Source organism: Tamandua tetradactyla, chromosome 6 (assembly GCF_023851605.1).
Source record: "Tamandua tetradactyla isolate mTamTet1 chromosome 6, mTamTet1.pri, whole genome shotgun sequence".
Lineage (NCBI taxonomy): Eukaryota > Metazoa > Chordata > Mammalia > Pilosa > Myrmecophagidae > Tamandua > Tamandua tetradactyla.
Genome location: NC_135332.1, coordinates 85,947,252 through 85,968,078, shown reverse-complemented (window position 1 = coordinate 85,968,078; position 20,827 = coordinate 85,947,252). Strand labels below are relative to the sequence as shown.

The following is a 20,827-nucleotide window of genomic DNA, read 5'->3' as shown; positions in this document are numbered from 1 at the left end:
GGCCCACAGGAAGACCTGGGGAGGTTCATAAGGAGACAGGGGAGGGGACGCCCAGTGGGCAGCCGTAGGCCTGGGGACAGGCAAGTGTGCCTTGCATCGGGGACCGTCTCCCTGGGCCCGTCCTGCTCCTGCAGCTGCCCTGAGAGGGCCCGGGGCCACCCACCCGTCCCACCGGCCTTTGCTGACGCCCAGGTTGACTGTCCCCACCTCCTGCCTCCCTTTCCGTATCTCCTGTCACCTTCATTCCCCTCACATCCTGGGGGGGTGGGGGTGGGCTATAGTGGCTTCAGGCCCACCTTTGGCCCCTGACCTCCAGGCCCCCTGCCTGGAGCTCAGGAATGATCACCACCTGGGGAGGTGCAGTGTGGACCTGAGGGGGACAGAGAGAGCCCCCCGGAGTGCAAAGCCTGGAGGTTCCCGAAGAAGGCGCTGGTGTCCAGTGGGGAGGGGATGGTGTCATCTCGGACAGGCATCCCCACTCCGCGTCTGGAGTCCAGGCCTCCAGGAAGCTGGGCGCGGCATGGTGACAGTTCCTGCTATTAACAGAGCCTAATCTAAACAGGACCTAATATTTACAGCCAGACGCCTCCGGCCTCGGAGGGTGCCAGACAGAGACTGATGGGACCTACCCCACCAGCCCCCTTCCCATTACACTGCTTCCGGGGGGGGGGGGCCTGAATTCCCTCCCTGGCTAACTCCCCTGCCTCAGTTTCCCCATCTGTGATAATCCTGACTTCCCAGGCTTGTTGAAGGTTCAGAAAGTGGGACAGCTCAGCAGGCACTTGGCCCACGATTAGTGGCACTTCTGCCTCGTTTCAGCCAGCTGACCGCCTCCAACCCTCACTTCCAGGTCATCCCCCTGGCCGTCCATGTCCCCTCCCTGGGCAGGTGGCCTTGGGGCCAGGGCTTAGATGAGGACCCCTTTGTTGTTCTGCTGATCTGTGCCATCACCCTTGCGCCACATCCTGCCTGCAAGTCCACCAGCTGTGCCCCTCTGTCCCCTGCCCAGGAGAGCCAGTCTGGGCTCACAGCCCCTAATACCACTCTGAGCAGTGCTGGCCCATCTGTGCGGCCCCACCTGTCCACAGGGCACTGTGTGGGGCACGCGGGGATGTCTAGGCCCCCTGCCTGACTTAGTGTCCCATGCCCAATTCCCGCCAACTGAGGCCTGAGTGCAAAGGAAATAAACAGCATTAAGTCAGGACTGGAGTCTCGTTATAGAGTTGTTTACATCGGATATAAATACACTTGGCATTTTACATCACTCGGGCTTCTTGAAAATCCAGGAAGGGAGGCCATGGGGATGGGGACACAGAGTCCTGGACCCAGGTCTTTGTGGGACCAAGGATAGTCCCAGCCTGGTCTCTGAAGTCTCCCGGGCCTTGGTCTCCATGGAGGAGGCTGGAGTGAGAGTGAGCCAGCCATCAGGAGGAGGAAGCAAGGGTCTGAGGGAACTGAGGGGGGCCATCTGGGTGGGGCCTCAGCTGCACGGCCAGGCAGAGGCGGAGAGGAGTGGGGATGGGGAGGGTGGCAGGTCAGGCTGAGCCCAGCCAAGGAAGGCGCTGAGGGGGTGCCACCAGGCTGAATTCGCAGAGGTGCAAGGACGGGCTTCAACGCTGGCCACCAAAGCCCGGGCCCTGGTGCTGGAACACAGCTGGCCCACCCTACCAGGTGTGCCAGTGGAAGGCTCCCTACCTCGGCCTGGAGCAACCTTCTCCTGCAAGCCTCTTATAGTCTGGAGAGCCCCTTAGGCCCCAAGGAACTGAGGCTTAATGGTGGGATTTCAAACAGGGTGACCAGGGGTGGGGGCTTGGGTGCCTTCCTGGATTTGGATCTCAGTTCTGCCCATGGGGCACTCCCTCCAAAAATGGCTGTCACAAGGATTAATGAGATATGGGGGTGAAGGAAAGCCACATACAGACCTGGGGTGGCAGGGGTCCCAGGTGAGGTTAGAGTCCCTGACCCCAGGTGGTTGTCCAGGTGGGTGGCAGGGGTCCAGGTGAACTTAATCAACTCGGGGGTCCCGGGAGGAGAAAGCCCACAGGTGTCTGGGGAGCAGATGGGGCCGTGCACCTGCTGTTGCCAACCTCACGGTCTTATTTGGCTTACGTGGGCCAGGTGCCAACTCACAGTCCTTGGAAGGACAAAGAACTGTTTGAGTCCCCTTGCCTGAAAGCCCACCATTGGCACCACTGCCTTAGAGCCCAGCAGTGCCCTTGCCATGTTCTCTGAACAGACAAGCCCAGTTTCCTGGCAGCCTCCTTTCCCGAGAGGGGCAGGACAGTCAGGCCTGCCTCCTCTATGCCGTCGTCCATAAAATGGGGATATAAATGGCCTCCCTGCCTTGCACCCAGGCTCCTTTCTGGGACACTGCATCTTGGGGTACAGAATACTGGGCCTGGAACCAAGCTGGGGCATCCTTGTCACTGCTCTCTCCCAACACCTGCCTCCTGCTCCATCAACATGGGCCAGGGGTCACCCCAAATATGCAGACAAGGGGCAAAATCCAGCCCTTTAGAATCCTCTCATCTGCTTCAGCAGTGGTGGCCAAGTGCAAGGGCAGGGCTGGGGCTGGAGGTACCCAGAGGCCCCATCCCCCTCACAGAACTGTTCCCTGCGCCACCCCCCCACAACAGTCTGGAAAGGGCTGTGGAGCTTAGACACTTTGCAGGAGGCATGTGGAAAACAATCCTGGAGTCCAGCTTGGAGAAGGTGATCAGAGGCCCATGTCAGAGAAATGCTCCCTTTGCAGGGAAGGCAGGGGGAAAAGTAAGGTGCCAGGCGAGACAGGCTGGTCATAGTCCCCGGCTGGCCCTGGGGGTAGGGACAGAGGGCTTTAGGTGTGGGGAAACCTGGCCTTGGCCCAGGAGGCCAGGGTGTGGGGTTACTGTGGCCTCTGTTCTCAGTAGGATGTAGGTGTGAGCCCAGCAGTCTTCCTGGGATAACAGGCAGGATCTGCATTCCTGGAGTGGGGGGCTTTGGGAAGATTTGGACAGTACCTATGGGAGCAAGCACAGGGGCTCTGGAAGAGACGGAGCGGGCTTTGACTCTCACTGCTGTTGCCACCTCTGGCACCTGTGCATGTCAATCCCCCAGCACTGGGAAGTGGGTGAAACAGCCCCCCTCTGTGGGACTGTCACAGGTTATCAAAGCACTTATTCACGGCAAGTCATACCACGTGATAGTGCAAACCATGGATAACTCAGGTGGGGGCACCTAAAAGAACATGCACCCCTCCCTCCATTCATAAAATATCTCTTGCCTTTTCCTCTCCCTCCTCATGCTTCCATTTCAGGGAGGGGAGAAGAGACTTCCTCAGGTTAGTTTTTAACCCCAGGGCTAAAACAATCTCTTTCTGAGGAAACTCTTCTGGGGGCAAAATGGCCCAGAGGAGAAATTCCCAGCTCCATCTCTGAGTGTTCAATAGACATGGCTGCCCCAGGGACAGGCTGGCCAATAATTGGCACTCAGACCACCCCACCCACCCTGGAGTCCAGGGCAGACATTGCTAATCAACCGCAGCACCGCGGCCTTAGAATCGCTCTCGATGCAGCCATCACCAATCCATCAGGATGACAATGATATGCCACCGGCACCCAGCAGCTGTCTGGGCTGACCCCGTCCGGGCTCGGGAAGGGTCCACTGAACCCGGGCTGCCTCTGGTCCCTTTGCAACATCTCGCCGACTAAACCTCAGGCCCATTCACCAGGGCCTGCGGGAGAGCACGGGGGCCAAAGCCGTGGGATGCCAAGCCCTTGGAGCTCTTGTGCATGGTGATCGTGTCGCCGCCGCCACCACCGCCGAGCTCGCATACAGCTCCGTGCCGGCGACAGAGGCCGCGGACAGTGGCCTGGAAGCCGCTGGTGACGAAGCAGTAGACGATGGGGTCCATGCAGCTGTTGAGGCTGCTGAGCGTCACAGCCACGTGGTAGGCCACGAGGCTGACGGGGCGCGGCACGTCGGGCCCCAGCGCTACGGCCACCTGGCGGGCGTGGAAGGGCGTGAAGCAGACCAGGAAGATGACGAGCACTGTGAGCAGCAGCTGCACGGCCCGCAGCCGGCGCTGGCGACCCTGGCGCAGCAGGCCCGGCCGCGACAGCGCGCACACGATGCGGCCCGTGAACACGCTGATGACCAGCAGCGGCAGCAGGAACCCGAGGACGGTCAGCGCGAAGACGCGGCAGCAGGGCCTGCCACCGGCCGCCACGCCCAGCACGGACAGGGTCACGGCGCCGGCCGCCAGCCACACGAGCGCGCATACCGCCCGGGCACAGGCGGGCTGGCGCCAGCGGTGGGCGCCGTCGGGCCGCACGATGGCCAGGTAGCGGTCCACGCAGATGCAGGTGAGGAAGAGGATGGAGCAGTGCATGTTGAGGAAGTAGCTGAAGACGTGCGGGAAGGAGCATCGCAGGCAGCCGCGGGTGCCATAGAAGACGGCGAAGCGCGTGGGCAGGGACAGGCCCACGAGCAGGTCCGTCACCGCCAGGTTGATGGTGTAGATGACCGAGGGCGTCTTGGTCCGGGTGCGGCAGCAGAAGACGTAGAGGGCCAGCCCGTTGAGCACCAGCCCCACCAGGAAGATGGCACCGTGCACCGCCATCAGTGCCAGCCACAGCCCCGGGAAGTCCGCATGCAGGTCCTCATCCAGCCGGGCGAACAGATGGAACAGGGGCGTGTCGGCTGTGCTGATGTTGGCCCACGCTGCCGCCGTGGAGTTGGGGGCCTCCATGGCCGAGGGCCCCACTGGACACGCAGAAGTTTCCATGGCAGCCAGCGTGGCACACCAGGGGGCCTGGGAAGAGGGAGACGGACGGGGGTTACCTGAGCCCTCGCTGGGAAGGTCAGGTCCTGCCTGGCTCATGGGCTCCCCACATGCCCTGGACACTTTCCCCTCCGGGCCTTTGCCTGGGCTGCTCCTGGGGTCAGAAATGCCTGCTGGACCCAGCTCACGCCAGTAGAAGGGGTACAGGCTTTTGGAGACAGATGTAGTTCAAACCCCAGCCCTTGCAACGGGTTGTTGGCAAAATGCCAACTCTTCTGAGCCTGTTACCTGTCCAAAGGAGGCAAAAAATCTGAGTGAGAAAGTAGAGGTAACAGGCTGCAGTGCAAGTAAAACGATGCGGCGCATCTGTTGGGGGTGTTTAAAGCCCTGCCTCCGCCTTGAATCTTTGCTTTGCCATTTAATCACTGTGTGACCCCAGGCAAGTCACTCGCCCTCTCTGTGCCTCCTTCTCCTCATCAGTACAACCGGGATCACAATGCTGCTGGGAAGTTTAATTGAGCCCATCCAGGCAAGGGGCCCAGCAGCACCCAGCACCTCGTAGTTCGTGCCCAGTTAGCAGTTCTGCTCAGATGGAGCCTGGCTCATGGTGGGAACCCTTGGGAAGCTCCTCTGCTGCCCCCACGCCCACCCTCCCAGCCCCCATCCTCCAGGCCACCCAGCTGCTCTTGCCTCTTTGCAGGCTGGCACCAGCTCAATGCTATGGAGGTGGGGCCTTGTGAAGGGGTACCCCAGGAACTCCCTCATGGTCCCTCCCCCTCATTATTACCCCCAACCCACAGAGAAGGATTCCGAGGCCCACCCGGGCTGGCTCACGGGGGTCTGGGGTGCAAATCACCCCAGACCCCCATCTGGGGCCTCCCCGCAGCAGACAGGCTGGGTGTGAGTCAAATAAACACCGTGCTTCCCTTCCCGGATTGGGCGGGGGGGCAGGGCTGGGGGCTGGGGGTGCCGGAGGGGGCGCCCACTCTGTTTATGTTCCTGCCGGGCGTGTTTAACTCAGCCGTGATTTATCCCTTTATTTATAAATGAAGGGTTAACTGGCCCCCACCCCCACCCCTGTTCTGGCTGATCCTCCAAATAAGGACATTTCTGGCTTTTTCTGGAGAAAGGAGAGGCCTTTGGGGAGAAGCAGGGCGGAGGGGCAGGCATGCAGGGGCATTCCGGTGTGCGGCACCCCTCCCCCACCTCTAGGGGCCCTCCTGGAGGCCAAGAAAAGTGAGGTGTCTGCTGTGGATCAGCTGGACCCCGCCCACGCCCCAAGGACCTGCTGCATGGCTTTGAGCACAGACTTCCACCCTCGGGTAATGGAGACCCCACTTCTGGCTGCACAGGGTTGGGGCGCCAGCCAAGGGGTAGTCAAGAGCCCTCACCGGCCAAGGGTGGGGGTCCAGGCAGGTTCAGAAAGGTCAGCACCTGCTTGTGGAATCCGTACCCAGGGGTCTGCCTCCCGGGGGTTGCTGGGAGGGCTCACCAACCCCAGCCTCATGTGGACTCAGGCCTCTGCTGCTGACTCCTGGGTGGGTTCTCAGGGGCAGGACTCACCCAGCATCCCCAGCCCCTAGCCAGTGGGCACCCAACGTGTCCATGACTTCACCCGCCCTCCTCAGCACAGGTGGGCTGGGGGAGACAGGGAGCAGGAGGGGTGCACAGAGCCGAGACCATGAGGCTGGGGTTGGGGGGCTGGGGACCTCTTCCCAGAAGACCCTGGGAAGGGACAGGTGCCATTCGCCGTGGCCTGGCCCCGTGATGAACAAAAAGGATGTCCAGACGCATTGCTGGGAGCAGGGGTCCAAGGAGGTACCCAGGGCTAGCTCAGGGGACAGAACCGCCAAACAAACTGCGTCTGGCTCCCCTTCTCTGTGCTTGCCAGTGTTTTCCATCTGTCGGCAGGAGGCTCACATCAGTGTCACAGTCAGAGACGGACTGTGATTGTTACGGAAACTCCTCTGGGACGTGTTCCTGCCCTCCTGGTGGCTCCCCAGGGTCAGACTCGCACACTGGCAGCAGTGCGCTCGAGGTACTCCACTGCTCCTGCCCACGGCACTGGGGGTCTGGGCCAGGCAGGCCAGTCGGGATACCCCAAAGGCCGGATGGGGGGTGGAAAGGAGTGCTGGCAAAACACACGTCGGCTGTAAGTTCTAACAAGCTGAGCCCTGATGTCAGCCACACACTGAGCCTGATCTTGGCCACACTGAGCCCTGATCCCTATCACCGGCTGAGTCCTGACCCTGGTCATACTCTGAGACTTGACTCAGGTCACACATTGAGCCCTGACCCTAGGCACACACGGGACCTGACCTTGGTCACACTGAGCTCTGATCCTGCTCACACTGTAGTTATTCAATGAACATTGATTCCTGTCACACTCTGAGACTTGATCCTAATCACACTCTGAGCTCTGATTGCAGCCACAGACTGAGCCCTGCTCCCCATCACACACTGAGCCTTCAACCTGATCACACCCTGAGCCCTCAACCTGGTCACATGCTGAGTCCCAGTTACACAGCAAGCCTCGGTCTGTGTCACACTCTGAGCCTTGACACTGGTCACATACTGAACTTGTTACACTGAGCCCTGATCCTCATCACATGCTGAACCCTCAACCTGGTCACACTGAGCCTTGATCCTGCTCACACTCTGAGTCCAAGTTACACAGTGAGACTTGACCCTAATCACACTCTGAGCTCTGATTTCAGTCACAGACTGAGCCCTGATCCCCATCACACACTGAGCCCTCAACCCGGTCACATTCTGAGCCCTGATCCTGCTCACACTCTGAGTCCCAGTTATACAGTGAGCCTTGCTTCCTGTTACATTCTGAGACTTGACCCTAATCACATTCTGAACTCTGATTCCAGCCACAGACTGAGTCCTGACCCTGGTTACAGATTGAGCCCTGATCCTGCTCACACTCTGAGTTCCAGTTATACAATGAGCCTTGATCCCTGTCAAACTTTGAAAGGTGACCCCCTAATCACACTCTGAGCTCTGATTCCAGTGGTATGTTGAGTCCTGACTCCAGCCACTGAATGAGCCCTGATGCCCATGACAGACTAAGCACTCAACCTAATCAGATTTTGAGTCCTGGTCATACCCTAACCCTTGTCCTTTGTTACAGTCTGAGCCTTGACCCTGGTCACTGACTGAGCCCTGATTCCCATTATATGCTGAGCCCTGATCCCAGTTGCATGCCGAGTCACAACCCTGTTGCATATGCTGAGCCTTGACTCCTGAGCCCTGATCCCCATCATATGCTGAGCCCTGATCCCAGTTGCATGCTGAGCCACAACTCTGGCTACAGACTGGATCCTCACCTTGAATTTCCTACACTTACCCATCTCTTTCCCTTTTCCCTCTGCTGAGTCTGGCTCTCTCTGTCTCTCTCTATAATACCCCCCTAAGCCCCCCCACTCCCCAGCCCAGTTACTCCAGTTTCCCCCAACCCCCAACACACCCATCACAGTCATTGCCTAACTTCTCACAGTGACTAATGCACTGATTTAAGTATTAAGCAGCCCCAGGCTGAGGTCACCTCCTCTCTATCCCTTTGTTTTGAAGGACGAGGCCCTCCGATGGTGGACTCTAGAGTACTTGGCCCAAGGAGGTGGGCCTCCTGGGGCGGTGGCCTGGTGAATGCCCCTCAAATCCACTGCACACAGGCTCTCCCCTCTGTGTGACAGACACAGTACAGTGACAGGGAAGAAGCTGGGCTGGGGTGTCAGAGCTGGGTGGGCCCCCCTTCTCTCCTTGGGTCCCAGCCCCAGGGCCTAAAGAAGAACATGCCTTCCCTGGGTATCAGTTTCCCCTCTAGTCTCCATGCCTCAATGCCGTTCTGAAATTTCCTATCCCCTGAATCTGCTTCTGTCCTGGGTGTGCCCTGCTGGCAGGCACACTGGCCCCTCAGCAGAGGGACCCCCACCCCTTCCCCATGCATCCTTAGCGACCCCATGTCCCCTGTGGGTTCCTCCAGTCTCCACGTCCACTTCTGCTTGCCTCCACTGTGGCCTCTTGCTCGTCCTCAGGACATTGAGGCCAGTCCCAGGGCCCCATCCTCACTGCAGCTCCTCCCACTGTCCACTCCTGGCCTCCCACATCCCTACCCTGCTGTCAGGGCAGGGCTTTGACCATGCTCCCCATGGAAAGATGGGGATCAGGCTGATGGCACAGTGGGGGGTAGCGGTGGGGGCACTGGGGAGTGAGGCCACGATGTCACCACCACCAGCCATCTCTAAGGACGGGGGACAAAGGGGTGGGCTTGGGTCAGCCTCCTCTCTCCTCCAGGGACCTCTGAGTTCATTAATAGCCCTCTTTGAGCCTCAGTTTCCTTCCCAGTAAATGATGTCACCACAGAACCTTCTTCCAGGCGAGCAGTTTCCAGGAAGGCTCATGGGTTCATGGGAAGAGGCAGCTGCGGCTTAGCTGCTCGCCTTCCAGGTCCCCAGGTTTGCAGGCAAGGAAATCCAGCTCTGCCCGGGATGCCTGGGACTTGAACCCTGGTCGGTCTGAGGAGAGCCCCTGGCCTGAGGGAGGGGCAGTGGGGCACCCAGGCAGGCGGGCCCCTCCCACTAGTGGGCGGGCATGGTGGCACCCCCTTCCTCTCTGCCTGCCGCCCTCCCCCTCGGCCTCTAAATTTAGCCAGGAATGAGGGGAAACTGGTGCGACTCGAGGAAAGCTCTGTTCCTCCGTGGGGACAGCAAGTCCGAGGCTCACACCTGCCCACACTGGCCACATCCTGGACCGGGCGCTGAGCGCAGGGCAGAGGGGGCTTGGGTCTGCTCTCCAAGGACCCAGAGTCCATGGGGGGGGGGGGAGAAAGGAGTGGAGCCACCAAGGATCCCAGCTTCAGCCCAGACTGCCCTGTCCAAAGCCAGGCTTGAGCCTCAGTTTCCTCACAGGTTAAACGGGCAGGATTAGAATCCAGTTCTGAGGCTGCTGGGCTGAGGTGCTGTCAAACACAGGGTGGGGGCTGGAAGGATGGCAGGTTTCATGAAATGAGGGGACCAGCTCCGGGCCAAAGGGGGTGAATTCTGCCTGGGTGGGGCCTCTGAAGAGGGTCTTGAAAGGATTTTGGTAGGCAGGGGGTGGGGGGCACAGGCACAGGGAGGAGCAGGAGGAGGACCCTTTCAGAGACCTAGTGCAGGGTGGTAGCTGCAGGGAGGACTCTGCACGCCCCCGCGGCACCCCAAGCGGAGAGACTGGGTCCTGGGTGGGAGGGAAGGACACGGAAACCCAACTGAGCGCCCTGATCTGCCCCTTCCATCCCCTTCCTCTCTGCCCTGGGTTTGCAGCCTCGCTTTCCTCTCTGCCTCCTCTCCCTCCCCACCTCTCCTCCCACCTGTCTCAGATGAAATGACGTGTCACAGAGGAAAGGTCAGGACTTCCCGCACCCCACCCAGACCCTGCCTGGGCCCTCCCGAAGCCTCAGTCTCCCTAACTGTACAACAGGCAGACTCCCCGCTCTCAAGGGCTTCCACAGTCTCCCAGCCTGGGACACACGGGCCCATCTGGGACACACAAAGGGCCCACCTTTGGGGCATGCGTCTCTGTACCTTCAGGCTTAAACTTTCAAGACTGCTCTTGAGGGGCCTTCCAGGGAATGGGGTAGAGAGAGGATGATGGAACCCCAGGGGCTGGGTACACGGGCAACCCCGGGGATCCTGGGCAGGAACACCGGGCCTCCCGCTATTATTTGTGGGCTGAAGTCCCTCTGTACCTTGGCCGTGCTCTGGGTTCCTGAGCTGGCTGCCCCTTGGGCTCCAATGATGGGTCACATGTGGCCTTTTGACCCCAGCCTGGACAGTCAACCCCACCCTGGACTTCTGCTGCCCCAATCTGGTCAGATGTGAGTCTCAAACTGTCGAAGGCCATGTTCCACAAGAAGAAGCTCCCCTGGGAGGGAAATGGAACCGAGTAAAGAGAGTGTGGCTCAAACACCTGGATCCAGCCCTGCCTGACGCCAGCTCATTCCAGGACATGTCAGTTATAGGAAGGCAGTGTTTCCCTCTTTGGCCCAAGTCACTTTGAGTTGAGTTTCTATCACTCACAGCTAAAATAAACCCGGTCACTTATTCCTACACTTTGGCCCACCTGCCTCTTCCTTCAGAGAGCTCTCTGGGCTCTCGCAGCAACCCCCAGCTCTGTCATTGCCTGGCAACTTGTCAGATGCCTTCACTGGCCTGTGAGTTCTTAGAGAGGACGGGCCTGCACAGCAATGGTCAGTAAATGCCAAATGAGGGGGTGAACACATGCATGAAAGTCCAGCTTGCACTCCTCTGAGGATGGGGACCTCACCACCTGTCAGGTTAGCCCATTGCATTGCAGAGCTGCTCTGAAAGGGAGGATGGCCCTTCTATATTGTGGCCCAAATGAGCTCCCCTTGACCCCAGGCCATGGGCCATGGTCTCTCTGGCATGGCTTGGGGCATGCCTGCTCCCTCCACCCCCTCCCCTTAGGGATCCAGGGATGGGTAGGAGGTAGGGAGATGTCTCTGGATTCCTCTTCTGATTGGTGTGGGGTGGATGATCCCTATTTTATGGGTGAGGACATAGTGACAGGGGGTCAGCTTCCACTAGGTCACCCAGCCAGCCCTGGGGCTTGTCCCTGCCTGAGCTTATCCTAAACTCCATGCTTTCCCACTCAGTGAAGGCTCCCAGCTGCGTCCATGGGGCCTCACCACCACTGAGGCAACCTGGAATTCATCCTTTCTCCACCAACAGCCTCTAGCCCAGCCGTCCCATTTTCCAGGTGAGGAAACTGAGGAACAGGGTGGTGAGGGGTGGAGCCCAAGGTCACAGTGAGCAGGAGAGAGTCCAATTCAGACCCAGGCTGACTCCCCAGAGTCAGGATCCACTGTGGGAAGGGGTTTCAGGTGCTGCCGTGAGAATTCCATGCCCCCCCCGCCCAATGTTTCCACTAGGGGACCCAAGCCTTGGCTCCAGGACTGACCCTGTGCTGGGCACTGGGGACCCCACTCCTGCCCTGCAGGGACTCCCAGGTGGGGAGACAGACCCCTTACTGAATGGTGGGCAGTATGACAGGGAGAAGCACAGGGCCTAAGAGTGGGTGTCCAAGGAGGGAGCGAGCAACTTGTGAGAGGTGGGAGTTGGGAAGGCTTCCTGGAGGAGGTGACAAGGTGCACATAGGTGGAAGCCTGGCCTGAGCAGCCAAGGCAGCCATGGTGCTGGAAGGCGCGAGGGCCTCCAACGCTGCTGGAGGAGTCTGGACTAAAACTGGGTCACCAGGGTGGGAGGCTTCTGGTCAGAGGTGATCTCACTAGCCTCCCTCCCTGGCTCCCGGTGCTATTCACTGCCCACTTGGCCTCAGAGCTAGGGCTCCTAACCCCTGGGGCAGGCGTGTACCTGGCCACTTTGAACCTCGGTCTCTTCTCCTGTGAGGTGGGGATGGCCGTAGGCTGCCCTGCAAGGCTGCCGTGAGCCCTAACCGAGGGAGGCAGGGGAGGGCGGCATTTCTCCTCTGACAGCCCCAGACCCAGAGCCCCACACACCATGGGCCTTTGGAAGCTTTGCAGAGACCTGTCAGGGGAGACGTGGTGGGGGAAGGATGATGCTCTGGCTTCTGCAAGTCCCCTGCCCCAGTGTCTGCCTGCAATCAGCCTTTGGGGGGCAGGGGCTGCAGGGGCAAGGCTCCTTCCCTAAGAAGCATCAGGCTGTGGCTCCTGGGCAGAGCTGGAGGTGCCCCCTCCCCAGCGTCACTGCCTCACCTTACCTGGCGCTCTGGCAGACGACCCGCAGGCCGCCCCCCAACACTTCACACTGGGTCCACCCTCCATGGCTTCACCCAAGCTTTTCCCTCCACCTGGACTCTTTCCCCGCTCTCTCTCTCCCTTCCTGTATTATTTCCCTCCCACTGGAGGACTTTGCTCTGGCACCACCTCCTCCAGGAAGCCTTCCCTTCCTTCCTGAAGCTGGTGTTTCCCACAGAGCACCCTGTGCTCCTCCCCCCTGGGATGCCACATTTCACAAGCCTGCCTCCCCCGTCAGACTGTGAGCACCTTGAGGGTGGGACTGGTGGTCGGGTTGGGGTGGGGGACTCCCATTTGTTCCTTCAGAATCCAGACAGAGAAGCGGCCGAGTGGATGCCCCACTGAGTCCTGGAAGCTGAGACCCTTTTTTCTCACCCTGGGGTTTGATGCCCTCCCCATCTGACCTGGCCTCCTCCCGAGATCACCCAGGGTCCTGGGGGGCAGGTCTGAAGTTGTTCCCCAATTCCCAGCTCCACTCTTCCCACCTCACCAGCCCTCCTGGCCAAACAGGATTGACACCTCCTCCAGGAAGCCCGCCCCAATTGCCCTGGCTGCTTGGTCCATGCTTGTCCCCCCATCACTGCCCTTGGAACTCATCAGTGGTCTCCAAAATCAGGCTCTGAGTTCAAGCCTGGCTGCTCCACCCCCTACCAGGAGACCCTGGGCAAGTCATTCTGCCTCTCAGAGCCTCCCTGTATTATAGGGAACCATATTTGCTGAATGGGTGAAAAAATGATCAAATGAATGAATGAAATCAGACAGAATGGCCGGAGATGTGGGATAGATTAAGTGAAAAACATTCAAGGGCACTCACACAGACTGTGCATACTAAGAGCACTGGAGGTTCAGGGTTTCCCAGCTGAACAGGCCCCAACTTGAGTGGCTGCCGACACATGGGGAGACGCCCCAGGCAAGGAGGTTGCACAGTGCAGGACTTCTCAGAGCCTTTGCGGGGCCCATGAGCCCTGGACTGTCCCAGAGGGGGAAGAATGAACAGCTTTCCTTCAAGTTGTCGGACCTGTCTGCTCTCCTGGAGACGCAGTTCGGTGGAATACACTTTGGGAAGCGCTGGCCTAGGGTGGCACAGTCTCTGGTGGAACTGGAAGGCTCCCGCATTCTGAAACATGCTTCCAGGCATCAGGAAGCCAGCCCAGGTGGGGTCTGCGGCCACTTCAGTGTCCCCCACCCAATGGAGTCATGGCCTTAAGGAGGTGTCACATCTCAGCCTCCCTCTCCAGCCAATGGTCCTACTGACTCTCCTTGCCCAGAGTGCTGTTGGGGGCCTCTGCCCTCTCCCCCAACTCGCAGCTCGCTGGGCCCCTGCTGGGTGAAAGGACAAGAACCCCGAAGCTCGGGATGACAGCCTCGGCCCATGGCAGGCCACGTGCTAACATTTCCTAGGACTGCCCTCAATACTGCCCCCACTGTCCCTGGAAGCTCCCAGGGTGGCCTGGGTCTCCCTTTGTCCGCCTCCCCCCAGCCCCACCACACAAGGGGCCAGGGCAGCACAGGGAGCCTGGCCTCTGCTCTGGGGCAGCAGGTGGCCCAAGGCAGATGTCGAGCCTGCAGGGAGCTGGCAGAGGACCCTGCGTGCTGCCTGCTGCTCACGTACCAGGCCTAGGAGGGCAGGTTAGGGAGTAGATCCCACCTTCTGTCCAGCCAGGGCACCCTGAGACTCTGCTGGGGGTCTGGCGCTGCACAGGACACTTGGCATCCCCACTGCAATCCTGGGGTTTACAGACAAGGATATAGAGGTCCAGAGAGGGGCCCAGGGTCACACAGCCTAGAACGAGTAGAGCCAGGACTCGAACCCAGCTCCAAAAAAAAATTCTGGTTTCAAACCACTGGGGCGTTGCACACATCTGGGATTCTTGGGGGTGCGGGCGTTCCCCTGTGTGTCTGGGTACACTGGAGCCGTGTCCCCGACAGGGTGACCTTTGTGGCCTCTTAAGGCCAAAATAGCCATTATTGGGGAAATTATCTGCCTGTTTATTTTTGCGATTATTCTTGGGTTCGTGGCATATATTTTGGAACGTCACCTGCTGTTTCTGGCAGCACTGAACCTCTGCTCATTCCACCCGGGGGCGGCTGGGCCTTGCTGAGCCCTCGGGGGGGGGGGGCGTCAGACTCGCCCTGGGTCCCCTGGAATGTCCCAGGTGGCAGTGGCCTGACTCTCGGACCCCCTCCCACTCTTGCCCCTGTTCAGGAAGTAGGGTTTGTTGGGGTGTGCATTGAGTGTTTTTGAGAAGGGCTCAGGCTTGGGGAGCTTCATCAGGCCTGACCATTTGAGTCCCTTTGGCTGAGACCCTTTGCCTGGGTAGCTGACACCCGCCCCCAGCCCCACAGAGCCAGGCTTTCCAGAGCTCCCGGGATGGGTGCTCCAGGGCATACCTGGCTGCAACCTGGCTCCACTGTCAGTGCCACAGCCCCCCACAACCCCTCGACCTCCTGGTGATGCAATCCACAGGGCGTCTGCCAACACCATCCCTCCCAGGGCAAACCTCAAGATTCCTCCCAGGACACCCCCAAGGTGGGCATCGTGAGCTCCATTTTGCCTGCGAGGAAACTGAGATACAGAGAGATTGCGGCTTGCCTGGGGGATCACCCAGCCCAGGATGGTGGAGCTGGGATTTGAACGCTGCCTGTGGCCCTGCCTGCCTGTCTCCCAGTGCCCCAGGCCTGGCTGGGCACACAGTGCACAGCCCTCCTGCCTGGACCCTGCCACTGGAAATTTCCACGGCTCTGCTGTGCAGAGAAGGAACCAGAGGCCCAGGGCCGGGCCACTTGTCCCTGGCAGTGCAGCCCAGCAGTGGCCCAGGGGGCCAGGCAGGACCATGTGCTTCGGAGGTGTCAGAAGTCGGTTCGAACCCCAGTGCTGGGGGGCAGAGGGCCCTGAAGCAGACATAGCTCCCTTACCGAGTTCCCAGTCAGGGGCAGGGAATGGGGACAGGAGATGGGCTATGGGGTGGCTGGGGTGCGTCAGAGGCCCTGGGCAGAGCAGAGCACGTGCCGAGGTTCGGAAGTGGGAACGAGCTTTGTGTGTTCAGGGCATGGGGAGAGGCTGCTGGGCCCAGGACAGAGTGGGGAGAGGCTGGAGAGGGGGCCGGGGCTGGCCTGGAGCATGGGGATGGCTTTGGCTTGACCTGTTTTGAGGGGGAGCCCTGTTGTGTTCAAGCAGAGCAGGAATGGGGTGTCGTTCAGGCCCAGTGCTGCCTCCTTGGGGAGGCCTGCCCTGAGCACCCATTCCCTGCACCCCTCACCTCGCTCTACTTTCTTTATAGCAGCATCCCAGCGCCCACTTGCTCTCCTTTCTATTGTGCTTCCCAGCTGGACTAAGGGCCCGCGCAGAGGCTGCCACCTCAGGGCTGAGCAGAGCTGCTGCTGAATGAACCAGCAAATGCTTGAAAAAGCCCCGCCTGGCCTCTGGGAACCTCAGTTTCCTTGTCTGTAAAGTGGGCACATTAGTACCTGCCTCCTCACACCAGGTCACTGCAGAGACCAAAGGTCTCTGTAGGCTCCAAGAGGTGTTTGGACACATCCACCTCCTCCCCACGCCCACCCTCCAGGGCCATCGAGGCATCAGACCCTGCCTTTGCTGAGGGGCAGTGACCCCCCCTGGAGGGGGGAAGGGTGAGCTCTCAGGACCCTCTGGCCACAAATGACAGGACACTGAAGGAAGACTAGCGGACAAGTAGGCAGGTCCCGCAGTCTGTCCTCGGGCCATGAGTTGCCGGTCGCCACCCCTTCCGTTCCCAGTTCTGTGTGAGGTTGTCCAGCTGCTCCATGTCAGCCCTGCCCAGTCGCTCTGGCCACCAGCCAGTTCCCAACCCGCTGCCCCTCGGGACCCTGCCCCTGCCGCCGTCTCACAGTGCTCCACTGCCTCACTGTCATCACAGAAGGAGGGCCAGCAGGCAGCAGGGCCAGCTCCGAGAGCAACACGAGGGGCCAGGTGCACTGGCCCACCCCAGGCCTCAGTTTCCACATTCTGAAGTGACGGTGGGAGGAGCAGGACTGGAGCAGAGGTCCTGACCTAAGGGAGGCAGGATCCGCCCTTCACAGGTGAGTGCTAGCTCAGAGGCCAGCCCCGCAGCTCCCCAACCCTCAGCATGACCCCCAGCCAAGCCCCAGAGCCTGCCAAGTGCCTCCAGTGTCCCCTAAACCCTCCCCTGGCCCAGCCTCTGGGACCACCCCACTGCCTTGACAGATGGGAAAAATGAGCTCCAGCTTTGGGCACCCAACAGCTGCCACTGTGGGGCTGTTTGAATGAATGAATGAATGAAATCCAGAGAAAGGGGCCCAGCAGGACAGGTGGGGCTTTGGTCCCCCAAGCTGTGAGCCATCAGGGAGGGACACCCCACAAGCCTGGTGCCCCTGAGAGCTCTCCCTGCCCCTGGCCACCCTGGCCTTGCAGGGTTCCCTGTTTGCTCATCTGGACAGGGGACCCACCCAGCAGGCCCTCAAAACTCGCAAAAGCCCGCCGCCTGCTCTGCGCTTTGGCCCCGGCGATGGGTCAGTTTCTGGGCCCCACTCCCCTCCGGACGGGGGAGTGAGGAGTCTGGGCACCCACCAGCTCTGGGAGCCTCCCGCCTGGCGGGTCGGGGGTTGGGGGGAAGGAGGCCCCGGCGGTCTCCCGCGGAGCGACTCACCGCACCTTCGTCGGGCGCGGGCGGGACGGCAGCTCCCGGGGCCCGCTCTGCCCAGCGCCCCGTCGCCGGCTGCCTGGGGCCTGACGTCAGGCCCCGCGCTCCCGCGCCCCTTTTGGGCAAAGGCGGTGGGGCCGGGGGCGGGGCGGGACCCGGGGGCGGGGCCCGGGGGCGGGGCGGGCGGACTCCTTCCCCGCCCCGAGGCCCCAGAGAAGGCGTGTCTCTGCTTCCGAGGCACAGAGGGTCCCCGAGATGCCTGAGACCCTCGCGTCCGTGAGACAGAGGGGGAAACCGAGGCACTGTGGGGGCAGAGCCAAAGCCACCCCCCGGGGGGGAAGGGGGGCCGGGGTTCCCAGTCCTGGGCTCTGCACCTGAGGATTGTCAAAGGGACCACAGGGTCCAGGAGAGCGTGTGGGGGGAGCTGGGGGTGTGCGGAAGGGCAGTGCAGGTGGTTGTGGGGTCCACGCAGGGCCGGGCTCTCCTGCCTGGACGGGCCAGATGGATGGAGGGGTGCATGTGCCCCGGGCAGGTCCCATGCAGTTGGGGGCCCCCCCGCATCGCTCTGTGTGTGTGTTCCGGTCCAGGGCGTGTCCCTGTGTGCTCCTCACACGTGGTACCTGGATCTCTGTACCCGTGTGTGTGTGTGTGCGTGTGTGTATGTGTGGTGTGGCACATGAATGTGCCCCCAGGCTGGATGGGGAGACTCACGTGGCTCCATAGGGCCACATGTGTGTCTGAGTGTGTTCATGGGGCCCACGTGTGATCTACATGACTTCCGTGTACGTGAGTGGCTCCCCGGAGGTGTGTGGGCCACTGCATGGGAGAGACCTAGTGTGACTCTGCGGCGTTACCAGCCATAAATCTCAGCGGCCAGGGCGGCAAGGACTCCTACCCAAGGGGCAGGTGGGGGCTGTGTGGATGGGGCCAGGCCAGTGTGCAAGGGTTAGGTCTGGGCACCATCACGCCTCCGGGCCTTTGCAGCTCCTGTCTCCTCTGCCAGGTGCCCTCCTGGCCTTTCCTGCCCTTGGGCTCCCCAACTCCTACATGCATTTTAATCATCCGACAGCTGTTCACTAAGCCGGCCCCTTGGCTGGACCCTGAGGACATGGGGGCCACGCAGACATGGCCTAGGGCACAATCCCTGGCCTCTGAGGGCTCAGTCTGGTGAGAAACTTGGAAGTGATGCAGCCCCCATGAGAGTGGGGCTGGGGGCAGTCAGGGGGTGCTCCATGGAGGGGGAAGCACAGCACTGGATAGAGGGAGTAACAGGAGGCAGGAGGCTGGAGTGTAGTGGGCAGTGGGCACTGCATGTGCAAAGGCTGAGGGGTCAGCAGCATGACATGAGCAGGAGCAGAGAGCAAGGGATGAGTAGTGACGTCGGGGTCATCCATGCCATGTGTTAGCAATCCCTGTGGGTACTTGATCCCAGGGGTGATGGGGAGCCATCGAAGATTCTGGGAGAGGATGGTCCGGCCACTCTGGAGCAGCCTCCCTGTCCCCAGACTTCCTGCTAGTGCAGCACCGAGGTCACAGGCTTCCATTATCCCGTTAGAGCACTGTCGTCCCTGTCCAGACCTGGGGAAACTGAGGCCCAGAGAGGTGCAGGGACCCACCAAGGCTCCTGCCCCAGGCCCGTCTGCCTCCTGGCTGGCCTGGCAGGGGCACATGAGGTTTGGTGCTTGCTGGGGGATGGGAGGGAATGTGGTTTAATAGGCTTTCCAAGCGGGGGCCGCCTGGGTGTGGGCAGGGCGGGAGGCTCAAATTTTACGAGCTGGCAACGGCAGCTGAGTCACGGGCCAGGCCTCTTGCCCACCTCTGAGGGCCTGTTGGCTCCAGCCTGGCACACTCAGACTCGTTCCTAAGAAATCTCAGAGAGAGCCTGGGGAGAGAGTGACAGCGGCCCCCAGAACCCCTTCTTCCTGGGGGCTCCTGTTCCCAGGGAGCCTTCGGGGATCAATGGAAACCCAGCCCTGGAGGGTGGCTGGAGCAGGGTCTATGGTTGCAGTCGTAGGTCAGGGGCCAGGGGTGGGATGCCTGTCAGGATGCAGGGTGTAGGGTGCTCCGTCAGCACTGTCCAGGTCCCTGGGGGGTCTCCAGAGCTCACTGAGGAGCCCTTGAGGTCCTGCCCAGTGGGCATCAGAGAGCACAACGTCCTTCCCCAGGGGAATGGAAGGGTGAAAAACTGCACTAGCCACGGCCTTCCCACGCCTGCCACTAGCATGGCTGGCTGGTTCCACCTTAGCGGGACAGGATCTCGGGGGCCAGGTGAGCCCCTTGGCTCCTGCCCCTCCCTCTCCCAACTTGGCCTTGACTCTGAGGCCCGATTCCGTCACCTGGGGTCCCGGGAGGCTGGGATCTGATGATCCGGCCCCTCTGCTCGCACATTTGGTAACTGAGACATTTGGTAACTTTATTCAGGACGAATAAGGTGCCCCAATTCAGGAGTGATTAAGGCTCAAACAAACAGCCCCACTGCCTAGTGGGGGTGGATGACCCCCTTGGAGCTGGGTCACATAGTCTCCCCCAGTGTTCCCCTGTCCCCGTTCTGGTGCACATGGCTCCAGGCCTCATCTATCCCCCAAGTGGCCCTGTCTGTGTGCCACCTGAGGACATCAACAGCCCCAGGACCCTGGCCCCAGTCTCCTGCTGTCTGCCAGGGACCTGCAAGGGTGGAGTCGGCCAGGGAGGAGGCTGAGCTGTGGCAGGGACCTCCTCAGAGCTTAGCCCACCACCGGCTCCTGGAGGCAGAGTTCCTGAGGTCAGAGAGGGCTGGAGACCTGTCCCAAGGCACATAGGGTCCTGCTGCAGGGTGGCCAATCTATCTACTAGGGGCAGAGCCCAACATGGGCAGCAGGTCCCCACTCCAATCTGCTCTGCCTGTCCCATTTGAGTGACCTGGGGCAATTTGGTTTCTTACCTTTTCAATTTGGTGGCTTGGACTGTGAAAAGGAGCCCCGCGGGATGGTTTCTTCTGGTGGGGGTGCCAATGAGACTACGGCCCCAGCCCATGGCGGGCACAGGGCAGGGCCAGGAAGGGGCTGTTGGGTTCCCCTGAGGGGACCCTGGCAGAGGCCTGGAGGCCTCTTGGAGCAAAGGGAGGGGCCCCGGCAGGGAGTGGAATGGGGACATGGGGCAGCTTGGCTCATGGATGAGAAGGCAGCAGGGAAGTCTCCAAAGGGCAGATCCAAACCAGGAGGGCTTGCTGGAGGAGGAGGCCTTGGCAGGCAGCTGTGAGGTGACAGCATAATGGAGGGAAGGGCAACTGCACATTGAGCATTCACCCTGCCCCCTGCCCCCTGCTGTGGGGGTTCCACGTGCCTCATCTTTGCACAGCCACCCTGCAAGTCCAGGGCAATTATGGAAACTGAGGATCCGGGGGTGGGTGCTGTCCCACAACATGTCTTCTCCACATCTCCTCCCCTCCCTCCCCCCCCAGAGCCTGGCCCTGCTGCAGTCCACATGCACACACGTGCATATGCATAGGGACACACGCATGCAGGTGCATGCACGTAGGTGTGTGTTCACACAGACCACCGTGAGCGCGCACTGGTCCGTGCACACGCCCCTCCCAGCCTCCTGGTCAATGTCAAGTCCTCTTGGCAGCGTCTCTGCAGCCCCTTCCAGCCGGGGCTGGGCCGT

The 20,827-nt window shown here is 60.8% G+C and overlaps 1 protein-coding gene across 4 annotated transcripts; it reads right to left on the bottom strand.

Annotated features, from left to right (window-relative positions):
• Positions 1-1,177: 1,177 nt before the first annotated feature.
• GPR20 (G protein-coupled receptor 20) lies at positions 1,178-20,390 on the bottom strand. 4 transcript variants are annotated; one of them, XM_077163188.1, is made up of 3 exons: positions 20,106-20,390; positions 10,497-10,672; positions 1,178-4,792 (listed from the first exon to the last, which is right to left on the bottom strand). In XM_077163188.1, exon 3 carries the CDS (start codon positions 4,763-4,765, stop codon positions 3,686-3,688), a length of 1,080 nt encoding a protein of 359 aa, XP_077019303.1. In that variant the 5' UTR covers positions 4,766-4,792; positions 10,497-10,672; positions 20,106-20,390; the 3' UTR covers positions 1,178-3,685. The 4 variants fall into 4 exon arrangements, 3 of the variants coding, with proteins under 3 accessions (XP_077019303.1, XP_077019302.1, XP_077019304.1); XM_077163187.1 differs by lacking the exons at positions 10,497-10,672; positions 20,106-20,390 and adding an exon at positions 17,197-17,264 and having other exon boundaries at positions 1,178-5,050; XM_077163189.1 differs by lacking the exon at positions 20,106-20,390 and having other exon boundaries at positions 10,497-10,874.
• Positions 20,391-20,827: the final 437 nt, after the last annotated feature.

Bases quoted from the DNA above. Each gene is read 5' to 3' on its own strand.
- GPR20 (XM_077163187.1), bottom strand. From the start codon at position 4,861: ATGAGCCAGGCAGGACCTGACCTTCCCAGCGAGGGCTCAGGTAACCCC.